This window comes from Camelus ferus, chromosome X (assembly GCF_009834535.1).
Source record: "Camelus ferus isolate YT-003-E chromosome X, BCGSAC_Cfer_1.0, whole genome shotgun sequence".
NCBI lineage: Eukaryota > Metazoa > Chordata > Mammalia > Artiodactyla > Camelidae > Camelus > Camelus ferus.
The window spans coordinates 31664063-31679725 of NC_045732.1; the positions used below are offsets into that span (position 1 = coordinate 31664063).

General features: G+C 35.9%; 1 protein-coding gene across 1 annotated transcript; it reads right to left on the reverse strand.

Moving 5' to 3' along the window:
• Nucleotides 1-2179: 2179 nt before the first annotated feature.
• Nucleotides 2180-2593, reverse strand: LOC102518645 (40S ribosomal protein SA-like). Its single transcript, XM_032474857.1, has one exon. It carries the CDS (start codon nucleotides 2591-2593, stop codon nucleotides 2180-2182), a length of 414 nt encoding a protein of 137 aa, XP_032330748.1.
• Nucleotides 2594-15663: the final 13070 nt, after the last annotated feature.

A 15663-nucleotide genomic window follows, 5' to 3' on the forward strand; every position in this document is an offset into this window, starting at 1 on the left:
ACCATACAATTCAATACAAATTCCACAGCACCCATCACATGGAGTAGTTTATCCAGGCCTATACTATAACTCATGGATGGAAATACAACTTTTAGTCCTATACATAAAACAATTTAGAGGTTAAGGTTGCCTTTTATTAACAGAGTTCTTTATCATGGCCACTATAACAACCATTCTGGTAAATACTCTATAAAACTGAAACAAAATGTTTCCAATTCTGTTATGATATGTATTACACATCCATATATCTTGGTGTAAGGGCCTAACAGGCCTAATATTACTGTTAATCAATTGTATATGGTTAATTTACCCTCGCCCTTTTTAATACTCTGTTTATCCAATGCGAATGTAACCTCTAAAAATGTGTCCTTTGTTATGGTATTGAAAAAAAAAAAAGCTCATGTCTGGTTGCCAGTAACACTTAACAAAACCTGGTCTAATGAACAAAGTTTATATGTACTTTTAGAGTGAGCAAATGCAAAATGGCTTATATTGGCTCAAGCCAAAAAATTGGTTCTCAAAACTAAATTTACGAATCTTTCTCAATGTAAGGCTTTTTTTGCCTCCTCGGCGTTGCTATCCCGTGAATGTTACAGTGTATATGTCAGTTGCGTAAACAACAGGCTCAAAAACAAACATTGGCTATGTTGGGGCTTCTAGCCTCTACACAACATGATTGTTTTTTGGCTCTAAAAAATAAAAAAGGGGGAAATGTTGGCTGTGGGAATGAAGGAACGAGCCTTGAGCCGGAATGGTAAACAAGTTATAGAAAACTGCAGACTCAGAGGTGAGAATGCTGGTTAGCCAAGAATGGGTAAGATCCCCAGAGGGGGGCAACCTAAGACAGGCACATCCTCCTGAGTCCAAGAAGAATATTGTGAAGCAGCCGTTTCTCAACGTTCCACCCTGATAAGTTGTAAAGCTCGCTGGTGCCAACACAAAAATGATTTACCAAAACATAAAGGGTCTTCTGACCTTGAGCCAGACGCTGCCTGTTAACCATTTCCCTTGTCATTCTTCTTTGCTATATAAGGCTGTACAACTTAATAAACCTTCAGAGTAGCCATCAGCTCTCTCCGCATATGGTGTGTATGTGTACATGGTATCGCGACATCGACATGGGAAGAACAAGAATAAAAACTAGATATTTTCATGTGTCTTGTTTTATAGTTTTGACCTTAACACATCTTCATTTTTTATACATGCAAAAGATAACATTAAATAAAATAGAAAAAAGTGAAGCAATTTCTAAAATAAAAGACAAGTTGAAACTCACTAACCTCAATTTATATCAAATTTGTGGCATGATGGCAAAGATATTTATCTCAGTGAATTTAAAAATAGAATGTTGCCTTTATATACTTAAGTGGGACCAGAAAAAGGATCACAGAATTTTAAGTAGCAGCTAGTGGTCCTATTATTAAGTTTAATGTTGATATAATTCTTAAAGTATTATGAACACACACACACACACACACATACTCCACTACACACAGAGTAGATTAAAGCATATAAGTACTTACACTTATGTCATTAGGAACTGACATTTCCAGTATAAAAGACAAGATAAAGATATAAATCAAATACGTTAAACAAAATACTATAATCTCCAGTTAAACTTGGGAAATCAGTATTATGAACTTGGAATTTATTGACTTACTTACTTTTTTAGAAATATTCTTTTCCATCAACTTTATATTTCCATTTTCTGTTGAAGAGCCTGTGGAAGAACAACCTAAGACCACTAGCGGTCTTTCCCATCCACTTGGTGGCTTGAGCAGCCGGCGCTGCAGACTAGACTTCACTACAGAAACGCTGACTAGGCACAGAGGGCACCCGTGTGCCTTCAGACCAGTCTGCAACCTCGAGTTGGGTAGCAGGAAACTCAAGAGCTAGAGAGGTCCATTCACCCTGAAATTCCTCCTTCCTCACAAAATTTTCAGCAGTGACCTGCTCCTTCTTTTCAGTCTCTTCAGGATCTCTCTGGAAGGAGAGATTAGGTACGAACTCCCGTGAGTTCCCGCGGGAGATGGTGCTGCACATGCGCAGAACCTCTGGGACCAGCCGCCGCCATATCAGACCCACTGAGGGCGCTCCCCTTGTTGCCACATGGGGTGGCAATGTCCACAAAGCACAGAGGGGAGTCCGTGTTACACAGAAAAATAATAGACAAGTTAACTTAAGATGCCTCTGTGAGAGGCTGGGGTTCGACCCTGGGAACAGTAACCATCGGAAGTCGAGGTTCCCGGAACGCTGCTTGTATCTGGTTAGTGAAGCTTTCAGGAGTGACGTGGCCAGCAATAGAAATGGCCCCAGAGGCAGCTACAAGTTTCAGCACAGCCGGCTGACCAGTATTCCTGAAGGACATGGCACTGATAGCCAGATTTTCAGTGGCAACAGTGGCACAAGCCGCCAGCAAAAACTTCTTCAAGGTTCTCTTCATATTTATGCTGTAGATGCCGTCACTTTTCTTTTTGTAGATGTACTGTTCCATTTGAAAGTCGAGGTTGGTGCCACCTGAGTAGGTTTCCGCAGCAAGGAATTGAAGCACATCCTCCTCATTCATTTGCAGTACATCAAGGGCTTCGAACATTGTGAAAGTTTGCCTTTCTGACAGGAACCGAGGACAATGCCATATGGACTCCTCTCCTGGTAGCATGAAAAGGTAAAATTTATTTTTCTCCTTCTAAAACAAATAAAATTTATGTGTTTTAGCTCTCCCCTGAAATGCCTGAGAAACTGTAATAACCTAGTATAAAATGCAAATCTACCACCCAGATATAACTTCCTAATATTATTTTCCACTAACAAGAACTACCAGGGCTCCTTAAAGATACATCTATTTCCAAGCTGTAACCAGAAATAGCCAACATGAGCCAGGTCATCTTGTCATTTCTAAAATCCTACACTTAGACTGTTGCAAACTATGAAAGGACACAGGAGGCAACTTAAAGAGATTCCCATTAGCCAAAGATGGTACCATTTGAGCTTCAAAAAGAAGAATGAATACTGGAATATATCAAATCTCTTAAAATTGATAATTACACTTAATATCCTAATTACACTTAATCCCTCAATGTTAATCTCGTAGAATTTTACTTAGGCAACCAGATCATTATTCAGGAAATTCATATGTAAGGTAAAATAATCAATAGGAATTGCATGGCATTACTTATAAAATATTCTTGCCAAAATAAGGTAAGATAAAATAAACTGAATCAATTGGACATCTAGATCTAAGAGTTACATGAAATTTTGACAAATAGGAAAAAACATAAGAATTTTTTAAAAACACAATATAGACAGAATAGTATATGAAGAACAGCATGAACCAAATACAGAAGTTAGAAGATAATAAACAGAAGACCGAAAATTCACAAAATTCAAAACAGATAAAAAATAAAGAGAAACAGCAAGACAAAGATAACACAGAGACAATGGCATAACACACTATGAGGGAAGAAAAGGGTAAAAGACATAAGTAGAGATAAAACTAAGATTACAAAGAGAAAACAATGAAGAATTTTATGATAATAACCTAGCATATTTAGACAAAATAGTCAACTTCCTTAGAAAATAAGTTATAAAAATTGATTCAAAAACATTGTCTTATGACAAATAAATTGAATCAGTATTCTAACATGTAAAATGGTAAACACCAGGCCTAAGTGGTTTTCAGGCAAATTCTACCAATTGCAAAGAATATGAATATAATCTTAAAAACACATTTCCAGAGATTCCCTCTGTAAGTCCTATCTCCCTGTTATATACTCTTCAGAAATGCATAAGTACAAGTATCATTTCCTAGTACCATATAAAATTTGGCCCACATTTTTATCCTCAGTGCCTAGCATAATGTCTGACTATAATAATGGTACTACAGATAAATATCACTAAATATTTAATGAATAAATTAATAAATAATTCATATTTATGCTGGCTAGAATATATCTTCAAATGTTTTTATGAGAGAACATGGGTGGTTCACTTTCCCTGCCCTACACGCATGTTAACAAACCACCTGCCATATAAATATGTTTTACTTCCTTTCTGTCTCAGAATATTGTGAATTTTACTTTATTCTCTTCTACATTTGTTGTTGCAAAAGTTGCAAAGCTCATTTTTTATTCTCTGGAGAAAAACTGTTATTTTCTGCCTCCTTGATTGTAGAATTATTAATTTTTTCTTAAAATGCCTTATAAATTCATTAGGATGAAATGTATTTTCTTGGTAAACAATTTGTCTTATAAGTCTAACCTTTCTTCAATTGTATAATGTTTTCTTAAATTATATTGTATATTGATTTTCTTTCATTGTCCTTCAATTTTGGTCTCCTCCTTAGGAATATAAACTTTCTCATTCTATCTTCCCCATGTCTTGTCTTATGGTTAGTAATTGTCGTCTTCTTTTTCTGTTATTCTGTATCCAGGGAAAGTGTACTTTGTTTGTATTTCACATGATGGATTCAGTTTCTGCAACATTATCACTACACTTCATTGTTTCTAAGACTGAATTTCAATCTGCAATATTAAATCTTTTGCCATGTTTCCTTGTCTCACTGCACTCTATTCTTCTCCCTGACTAAAATCAACTCAATTTTGGTCATAGTTTCTTGTGTTTTCATCATAGCTTTCAACATTCTTAGTGAGAACAAAAGAGAGTATCACTTCCTAAAATTAATTTTACTTCATGTGGTGCATCTTTCTCTAAAAGATTGGGTTTTTGTTTTGTTTTGTTATTCTTGTTGTTTTCTGCAATTCGTGCCATCCATGCAATAGAAGATTAAAACTTTGGTGGTATGTCATTATCAGGTCTCAGTTAGTGAATTCTCCTTTCCTTTCTCACAATAGCCACATGATTGCTATTGGAATTATTTTCATAATTTGCAAAACAAAGGGACAACTGATTAGCCTATCCCCTAACTAGCGCAAAATAGTTCTTATTGTTGCTATTTTGTAATTATATCAGTTTTATATAAGTTTTCTGATCTAAGGAAGGATATCTTGGTTTCACTGCCTGGTTATATGCCTAAGAGGAAGAGATTTTCTGAATATTCTTAGAAATTATTTTTTTCTTTCATTAGCAGAGATGTTAAATAAAGAACTATATTCTGCTAAGGAAACCATTGGCACAGCTCTCTCAACTCAGAACAGGACTAATTGTAGAATGAGAGGCATTTAATGGAGCAGATTGGGGAGGACAGATGATGCAGTTCTCTTTTTTTTTCAGTGGGAGAGTGAAGCAATTTAACAGGTAGAAGAGTGAAAGTTTTCATGGTCTCTTTTTCCCTCTGTATCTCTGTTGTCCACATCACATTCTGCCTCATCACTTCACTTACACTTTAGTTAATAGAAATACTTCTTTGAGCTTTGCAGATTAAAGATTCCTAGTTTCCAATGCTGTTAAAAGTTTTAAAATTTTTGGATGATTTAATGTGTATTCCGAGACCAAATTAGTAGTTATTATCTGCAATCGTAACTTGAAAATACCTACAATGTTCTTCAGGAGAAAATTATTACAGGTTCCAAAGACTACCTGACAAACACTTTCTTGGTGCGCAAATAAATGGAATATTTAGACCACCTATCAGTATTTGAATTTTTTTATACCTTCAATTGAATTTTAAGCTCCAGTAATATATTATGTTTATATTTACAATCCAAATATCAATTTGAATGTTCTAACATATACTGGAGATGGCAAAATATATATTCATAGGCAATGTCAGATCTTGTGTTTACTTTAATCAACTGTACACTGTTTATTTTAGTTAGCATTTATGGGAAAATGAACATGATTGATCAATCTGAATTATCGGTAGTAAAGTAACACTACCTAATAACTTATTTTCATGCTGGCATTTTTTAATTTGAACTCACTACATAGAAGGCAAAGCCTCCTAGAAGTTAGAATTTAATTTCTGCATGTATTTAATTATTCCTCTATACTAACTGCCTTTGATTATCTCTTTCTCAATAGGAGAAAATGTACATCTCTTACCAACATAGTCATAGCACATATCCTAAAAAAACTCCTATTGCTACAATAATTAACATAAATGTATGTGACAATTTTGTGGGAATTATTTAATGATTTAAAATTTATAGTTGTTCACTGATTCGAAGTAAAAAGAGTGTTTCTCTTTCAAACATGTTTTGTTTTCTGGAGGGTTTTGTTAGAAAAGGTACATGAATAATATATTAACAACCATTAGAGTTTTTAAAAATGAATTTTTTTATGGTTTAGATGTAGATATATCTATTTTAATTTATACTTTATATGATTAACAACAGAATTTTAGCAGACCTGTAAAAATATACAAGAAAAGTACTAAAACAGAAATAAAAAACTTTATAATATCAGCAATTTGTAAGACGTAATATGATAATGACCTGGGGTAATGGTTTTTGTCATTTATTAAACATTAAATTTTGCTAAAGCAAAATAAAAAAAAATTTGTATAAATCTCATTATGCAATAAAACTTCAAATGAGAGTTGCTTTAACATGTTTAAAAATTTCTTATATCATCATAGCTTTAAATAGGCTTAGAGGAGGCCCATTTATTTATTCACTTCATTCAATTAATTTAAATATATGTATTGAGCACTTACCAGACACATGTATTAACTGGCAGATTATAGCAGGAAAAAAAATACAGACAAGAATTTCTGACCTCTTGAAGTTTATACTTCAGTAAGGAAAAGAGAAAATTAACAAATAAAAAAGTAAGATATATATGTTATATGTTGATAATTGCTGAGAAAAGTATAAGGATTATAGTTTGGGATTGAGAGTGGGGTTGGACCTTATTCTCACCCAGATGAGATGACAAAATACCTTCTCACATCCAAGTAATTTTGCCTGCAGACGGGATCAGCATTTTTCTTATAGTTTTGAATTAGTTCATGTGCCTTTGCAAATAGTTGATGAAGACCCCAGAGTCCCATATTATGGAATATTTTATATATACTTTACACAGGAAATTTATAAGTACAAGTGTGTTTAGTGATTCATCCTAGCCAGAGGAAAATTTCAGTATTGCTTTTGTGGGAAAAAAAAAGTCTGATTTTGTGTAACACCACTTTCCAGTGGCCTTCCAGGTTTGAGTTAGCTGCTAAATGCACATTGAAGTAACTAAACAAATTGCCACAGTGGTTTCATTAGTATTCACAATATGACCTTTAGAAAATATCTATCAAAAACAATTTTGATTTACTATTATTTTGCCACTTCTGAAAGTAATTAGAAAATAGGATCAGTTATTTCTAGAGACAATTCCTGGTTCATGACATTAAGACCATTTAATCTGTGTTCAGAATGCTTGTCATCCTCTTTGCCATCACAGAAAGATATACATCTAATTAATCCAAAGTCTGCATCATAAAATTTAAATATATCTCCAAGTAAAAAGAGACTAAAATTTAGTCTTATTTTCTATTCTATAATATTAAAACCTTACGTGATTACCTGAATGAATTCTTATATTTATATTAAAATACAAGCTTTTGTAAACATGATACTTTATATTGGTCAAAGTGTTACTTTTAAAAGTTTAAAATAAGTTATATAAATATGAAAAATATCTTAAAGATTTTATTCAACTCTAATTAATGTGGAAACCACTAAGATGATAAAACTGTCTCCAAGAGCATCTGATGAAACAGAGGTTTATATAATCCATCAAGAAAACTATGTAAAAATGTAGAGAGTAGGACTGCTAGGTTAGATACAAAGCTCATTATTGTCCCTTGAAACAATTAAGCCATAATCATCAGGGTTATCTTTTCTATCAGATAGAAATTTATACGTTAGTATGTAACTTCATACTGTCTAGGTTTTGATCAAGTAGTAAATAGCAAAGTCAAACACAGGTACATTGCCCTAGAAAATTATATAATCCTGAGGTGAGCTTATTAAATTCTGTATCAGTATAACATTAAAAAGACATGCCACCTGTCTTTTCTGCCATTTTCCTGGTTTTAATTTAACAGTCTCCCTGTCTTAGTTCAGGCTGGTATAATGAATACAATAAACTGGATGGCTTAAAAAATTTATTTCTCACAGTTCTGGAGGCTGGAAAGTCCAAGATTAGAGTGCTATTCTCATCCTGGTGAGGACCCATTTCTTAGTTTGCAGATGGCCATCTTCTTGCTGTGTCCTCACATGGCAGAGAGAAAAAGATCATCTCTCTCACGTCTCTTCTTATAAGGGCACTAATCTCATTCATGAGGGTTCTACCTCCATGACCTAATTATATCACAGAGGCCCCATCTTCAAATACCCTCACATTGGGGATTAGGATTTCAACATATGAATTGGAGGGGGGAGGACACAGACTTTCAGTCCATAGCATTCCTTATTTTGGCCATAAATAATCTTCAAATACTGATCAGAAAAAAAGTTGGCCTCATTATAGTTTAGACTGATTATTTTCACAGATCTAATAAGAGATGTTAAATAACCATATAAGCTTCTTGGATCATACAGTTTTTAACAGATACTGAGGCAAAATTATTAACTTCTGTTTGTAAATTTTATTAAAGAATCCAAGATTGAACCATTTAAAAGACCCTATATAGAGTCTAGGAAGTCAAGGCCAAGAAAATCTTTCCCCTATATTTTACTATAGTACCCATGGATTTAGTAAATTCTTCTCTTTTCAAGATTCCCTAAATATACTGAGGTTTCTGGCTTGCCAGGAAGTGATTTTACTTATCACTTGTGAAGCTGGAGCCCTATAAGCCAAGTACCAGGCCAGTTTCCTATGAGGGTTTTGTAGGCATTGGTGCCTTTGTTGTTTAACAGTGGGCTTGCTGTATCCAACTAAAAGTGATTCATTCCCAAATATAACACTGCAGTGTCTTTGGTTGCACAATCAACTTTTCTAATTTGAGCTAGAATGGGCTGATTCTTCTTGAAATAATGAAAATAACTATTGGCCTGAAAATAATAGATTGCCATGTATTTCTTCAGTAAAGATGGGTTTATTCTGGATCAGCAGAGAATTGTAATTTGGGGTCTACAACCATGGTGAGCCATGTGGAAGTCCCCCAGCACGGCAAGGGAAGGAAAATGAGAGGAAATGTAAATGGGGAGGGATCTAGTAAACAAAGAGTCATGGCTTTATATTGGCTGAGTCCTTGCCAGGGAAGGAGTCTTCTTCCTGTTGGGCTCTGCTATCAGTGTAGGGTGTAAGAGCTCCTCCTTTTGGTCTCCCAACTCTATTTAATCAAGGTTTCTGTTTTTTTTTAATTTTTTACATTTCCTGCTTTTGATCAAGATCTTTCTCTGAAAGCATTGCTAATCAAGAGTCAGGTTTTCTAGTTTTGTCCCTCAATTCCAGGAAAAAAATCTTTCCTGGCTGTAGTGTCTCACATTGGAGGGAAAGTGCACAGATTAGAAACCTATTAAGGTCACATTTAAGTAATGAGGAGTGGCAAGGAGCACTCTCAGGTACTTTTTATTTAAAGTCCGTATGTTATCAAGATCATAGACATTGGAGATCATCTTAAGTGTTATGTCATCATCAAAAGTTTGGTGACAAACTTCCAACAGGCCTGGTCCAGACATCTTAAGAAAGCTGTTTCATCAGACGCCATCTGCTTCAGTTCTGGGAAATCTTTACTTTCAGGTCACCAGATGATGTTCAGGTCCAGTGAGAGTTCAACACTTTCTTTAAGTGTGCCACCTGAGTCTAAGAGGCTATTCTTTGGAGTTTGGTGGCACAAGAGTTGGATAGCAGTACCTGATAGGGGCCAGTGAGGTTAAAGACAATTGTTTTGGAGGTGTCTTTTCCAATAGACAAAATCTCCAGTTTGCACAGTATGGTGCTTAAGGTGTTCATCTCTTTGGGGCACACAGTGAAAAGATTATTTTACCAAAACATAGTTATTTTTAATAGAAGCAATTAAGCCTTTGCAATATTGGGGCATCTCCTTTTTATCAGTTGTGGGTCAAAAGCAGGAGCTTTATTAGGTGTCCTGTGACTATCTCAAAGGGTAAGAGTTTATGAGTTCCAAAAGGGGTGAATCTGAGATTTAGAAGGACCAATGGCAATGCTTTTGGCCAACATATTTGGAGGGCCTCTACAAATTTTGCTAGTTGAGTCTTAATAATGAATGCTGTTAGTGTGTTCCATTAAACCAGAGGACAGAGGGTGGTAAGCACAGTGAAAGTGTTGGAAAACTGATCAAACAGCACACACCTGTCAAAGCACCTAATGGGTTCCTCAGTTACAGTGAATTTTGAGAAGAGTTCTTCCAGGTCAGGTTAATCCTTCCCAAAAGGACTTTAGCCAGAGAAGAGGCAGTAGCCTGTCTGCAAAGGAACGTGTTAGTCCAGTGTGAAAACACAGACCATGACTAAAACATTTATATCCATTGGAAGGAGGAAGTTTTTCAAAATCCATTTGCCAGACCTCCAGTTGTCCATTAGGCAGTTTAAAATGTCTGGAAGCAGTATGAACAGACTTCCCTGGGTTGTACTTTGAACAAATGGAACAAGTGAGATAGACACTTTTTTTGTGGCCTTGTTAATGTTTCCCCACCAATATTGATTTATAATGCTATAATTTTGTCAGTAGACCAATGGTTTAATGCATGTACGATGGTGAGGAGTGGAAATTTTAGAGTCTCTAGTAGATCTGGGTTATTATTTAGTCCAAACCAGAGCTTTTTCTTTTTATCAAACCAACAGCTGTTGAATTTCCATTCTTATTTTTCCTTTTCTGAAGCCAATTATTGGGCCTCTCTAGCCAGTTTTTCTAAATTATCATTTGGGGAAAATATCCTTTTGGACTAGGACAGAGGTTTGGCTGCTATTGGTCCTTTAAGGGCAGCATTTCTTGCCGAAATATCAGTAAGTTTCTTTCCTTTAGCTTCTAGGGATTCAAGTTTAGAATGCTCCAGAAACTTAATAATGGCTAAAGTGGCAGGTAAAATTATTGCATTAAATAATTCCCAAATATAGGGGCCACTTAAATTTTATTTCCACTGGAAGTAAGGAAGCCACACTGCTTCCACAATATTCCAAAATTATGAGATACCCCAAAAGCGTATCTACTATAAGTATAAATATTGGATGTTTCATCCTTGACTAAAGTACAAGCCCCTTTAAGAGCATATAATTCAGCCTGTTCGGTCAAAGTGGCCATAAGTAAAGATGCTGCCTCAACAGCATCAAAAGGAATTGCAATAGCTTACCCAGCACACTATTTGCCATTGTCACCTTTTGAATGAGAATCACCAGTGAACCACAAGATGTACGTGTTACCCAGAGGAATTTTCTGTACATATTACAAGAAGTCAAGAGGCTTTCTGTCAGCATTAAGCAGTCATGAGGGATTTCATTGGTGATAGAAGGGTGAAGAGTAGCCAGGTTAGGTTATTACAACATAAAAGAGCTATGTGAGGGGCAGTTAAGGGAAGGACTTCATAGGAGGTGAAGTGGCTGCCTGAGAAATGTTGAATGTGATGAGAATTCAGGACAGTTTCCACTGCATGAGGTACAAAAATGGTTAAAGGAGATCCAACAATTTTCTCAGTGGCCTTGATCAAAAGGAAAGTGGCAGTAATGACTCTAAAGCAAGGGGTATATCCACTTGCCACATGGTCCAGTTGCTAGATCTAATACCCAATGGGTCCCTATATTTTTGGGTGAGAAACCCAAGGAAAAGGGAATCTGATAATTGGGATTCTCAAGGGCAAGTGAGTTCATCAAACTCTCCTTTAAGGCCTTAAAGACTATGTAATATGGTTCTTCCCATAAAATTGGGTTGAGGTCATTATCGTTGAGTTAAACATAGAGGTTTGGCCATAAGACAGAAATTTGAATTTAATTTTGGCAGTAACCAAGTAACCCAAGAAAACCTCAGAGTTGGCACTTATTTTGGGGTTTTGGGAAACTTAACACACCATGAAGTATATTTGGATCTAGGTATAGTCCTTGTTCTGATATAAGATGCCCTAAATATTGAAGCTGAGTTTGGGCAAACTGCATTTTTTCCTTTGGTGACCTTATGTCCCTTTAAGTCTAAAAGATTTAGCAAGTGGAAGCTGTCTTCCTGTGAGGAGGCTTAAGAAGGAGAACAAAGAAGCAAATCATCCAAATAATGCAACAAAGTAGAACCTCTAGGGAATTTTATGTCATCCAGATCAGCCTTCAGGATTTGCTAGAAATAAGGACTCTCGGTGAAACCCTGAGGCATTGCTATCTAGGTGAATTATTTTTCTTCTTAAGTGAAGATAAAAAGATACTGGCTACTGGGATACTAAAGAATGCCCTGCATAAATCAATTACAGTGAAGAATTTACTTCTGGTGGGAATGGATGTTAGTAACAACAGTTAGTAACAACAGGATGTCAAGAGATAACAATGTTTATTGCTTGGAGGTCCAGGACAAGCCTACACCTCACAATGGACATTGGTATTTTAAACTGCCTTCAGTCATGCCAGTCCAATTAGTTAGAAATGCACATGAGGATGGTCTGTGATTTTTAAATATAAAATCAACTAGAGTTGGGGTGGGGGGCATTCAAGATACTTAGATAACTGGGATCCCCCTTCTCTGAGATTTTTCCTCTAGCGTAAAGATCAATCTTCAAACAGTTCAAAGGGCTCAATTCAAACAGCTTTCATGCCAATCCCAGCCAGTCTTAAGGAGACAGCTTGGTCCTAGAGGACCTGGCTTTCTGAGCCAGTCTCCAGAGGATAGACCTTCCAAAGGAATAGGCCAAAGGCTAAAAAACTGGCATGTTTTATTTGAATCTGCCCCTTCCCAAATGAATTTGAACAACAGCATTAACAACCAGCTTTAATTGAAACAGTCTGATCTCAAGATATGACCAAAGGATCAAACAAGTAGTCACATACAGAACAAGGCTTTAACATAAATAGATCCCAAATAAAGCCTGAAGAGCTTTAAACACAAAGAGAACATGATCTCTGACCAAGAAGAAAGTCATACCTTCAAATTCCAGGGTCGTTAAGAAAATCAATGAGTGACAGTGGGCTCAGTTGTGGGTACTGCACCTTGTGCTCACCAGGCCCAGAGCTGCTGGGAGTCTTCTATGGTCCCCATATGGGCCATCAAAATGTTGACCTGAAATCAGTAGGTTGCCAGGTGTTTCTCCAGCAAAGATGAAACTATTCAGGATCAGCAGAGAATTGCAATTCAAGGTCTACAACAATGGTGAGCCATGTGCAAGGCCCTCTGCAGGGCAAGTGAAGAAAAACACTTTTACAGAAAGGAAAAGGAAGATGGGAAGACTATAGAAAACAAAGAATCCGTGACTTTTCATTGGCTGAGTCCTTGCCAGGAAAGAAGAGAAGTCTTCTTTCTGTTGGGCTCTGCTATCACTGCAGGATGTAAGAGCTCCCCCTTCTGGTCTCCCAAATCTATTTAATTGAGATTTCTGTTTATTAATATTTTTACATAACTATTACAACAAAAAATAAGAAAACTCATTAAAAATATTTGTTTCTGAACTATGAGATTTCACTGGAAGTTAGATTCCATTTAGAAGTGTTTTATTTCCATTTATAAAAGTGTAATTTCTAAATTGAGGTTAAGAGATCTGGAAGGAAGAAAAAGTGATTTCTTACTTATTCATCAGTCAGTGGAGCATTAAAACAGCATCAACAAAATTCGAAACAAGTAACTGCTTAAAATTTTCTCTTCAGTTTGTTTAGTCCAGTGTAATTAATTCTTATTCCCCTGGATCTCAAATCAGCAGTCCACTTTCACGAAGTCATCTTGTGAAATAAAAAGGTCCTAGAAAGCTTGATTCAGTCCTAGAAAGCTTGATTCAGATTTCCAAGTGATACCAGCTTAACAATCTTTAACCAAAAGTCTATTCCTTGATGTACCAGTTAAAAATAGCTGGTAGAGTCCTCTCCTTGAGACATAGAGACTGACATTCTTGGTTGAAAACATGAGTTCTAACCTTACAGTCTTCAAGTGAGAACTAGAGGAAAGCAAAGTTCACCTATAAATGAGAGTAAATGGCTGTTGTTAATTTATTACAGTAATCAATAATATCAAAATGGAAAAGAGCCATTGGAGTGTATAGCACATAACTATTTCATAAGATTTTAATTCCTTTTCCCTTGAGGGTAAGAACAAAATATTATAAGTAATGAGTGCATTGACAAATACCCAGGGCCTTGCTGTGAATTGTAAAATCTCTTAAATTTTTATATTAAAAGCATTTTACATAGACAAAATTAACCTAGAAAGGGATGAGTTCTTACTTTTTATTATTCTTATTCATCTCTTATAATAGTATTGAGCTAATTAATAAGAATGGAGCAGACCAAATAGACCTAAATGTTTATAGTATCTTTTTTTTTCTTTGTAAGAAGAAAGAAGAAACCTTTGTGATTTCCCAGGGTGCACTGGGAAATCTCAAAAATACTTTCAGGTGTAAAGGTATCTTAATTTTTTTTAATTCAGGGTCTGATCTTGAGAAGACAAAATCAAACAGTTATCAAAGAAGATTTAAGTACTTGATTAGGATAGAATGATGGGCACCTGAGAAACAATATTTGCTCATCTACTTAATCAAAGTGGCAATATTATATTTTAAAATAAACGTAGAAAGTTACATGGTTGTAAGAGATTTTAGCTCTTTCAAAAATGAGGTCCTTTGTTCTTTTATATTTTTTTAATAATCTATCACAGAGGTTAGCAAACCATGGCCCATAGGCCTAGTCATGAGTTCATAGGTACAGTTTATAACATAAGAATAGTTTTTACAGTTTTTTACTGTTTGAAAAAAATTAAAATAAGAATAACATTTTGTGACATGTGAAAGTTACATGAAACTTCAATGCTCATAAACAAAGTTTATTGAACATGGCCACACTTAATCATTCACATACAATCCATGGCTGCTTTCTCACTACAGCAACAGAGTAGTTGTGACAGATCTTATTATAGTCCTTGTAATCTGCAAAGCCCAAAATATTTACCATCTGGCCTGTTACAGAAAAAAATTGCTGACTCCTGTTCTAGAGCTCGATAAAGTCAACACAAAGCATTAAAATTTTTTCTGGTTGAGATACTGAATCTCTGCTCTCTGAGCAGATTACACAAAGAGTAAGCTTTTTACTACTCCGTGTTAAGACTAAAAACTTCAAGATCAATTTTCATTTTGATGCAGAAAAACAGATGTGGGGCATGAGGAGGGCCACGTCCCAGGCTTAGTTGAGCCCTTGAGACATGCCCAGTCAAGTGTGGGTCCTTGGCTTCGTGCAGAAAATAATTCAAGAGCGAGTCACAGTTGAGTAAAGGTAGATTTATTCACAGAGATACATTGAAAGGCAAGAGAAAGGCCACAAGGTGTGGGGTTTGGGTGCTCAGATTAAAAGTAGGTACACATTCCATAGACAAAATGTGGGCCGTCCCCGAAGAGGGAGAGAGAGTGGGGCGGCCTCGAGGCCCCGTGTTGCCAGCTTTTATGGGCTTGGTGCTAATAAGTGGAAGGACCAGTCTAAGTAGCCTGGGAAAGGGGCTGGGATTCCCAGGAAGCTGGCCATTTCCCATTCTTTGACCTTTCGGGCTAGCCTCGGGACTGTCATGGCGCCTGTGGGCATGTTAGTCACCATGCTAGTGTATTACAATAGGCACATAATAAAGCTCAAGGTCTGCTAGAAGTTAAAT

Bases quoted from the DNA above. Each gene is read 5' to 3' on its own strand.
- LOC102518645 (XM_032474857.1), bottom strand. From the start codon at position 2,593: ATGTTCGAAGCCCTTGATGTACTGCAAATGAATGAGGAGGATGTGCTT.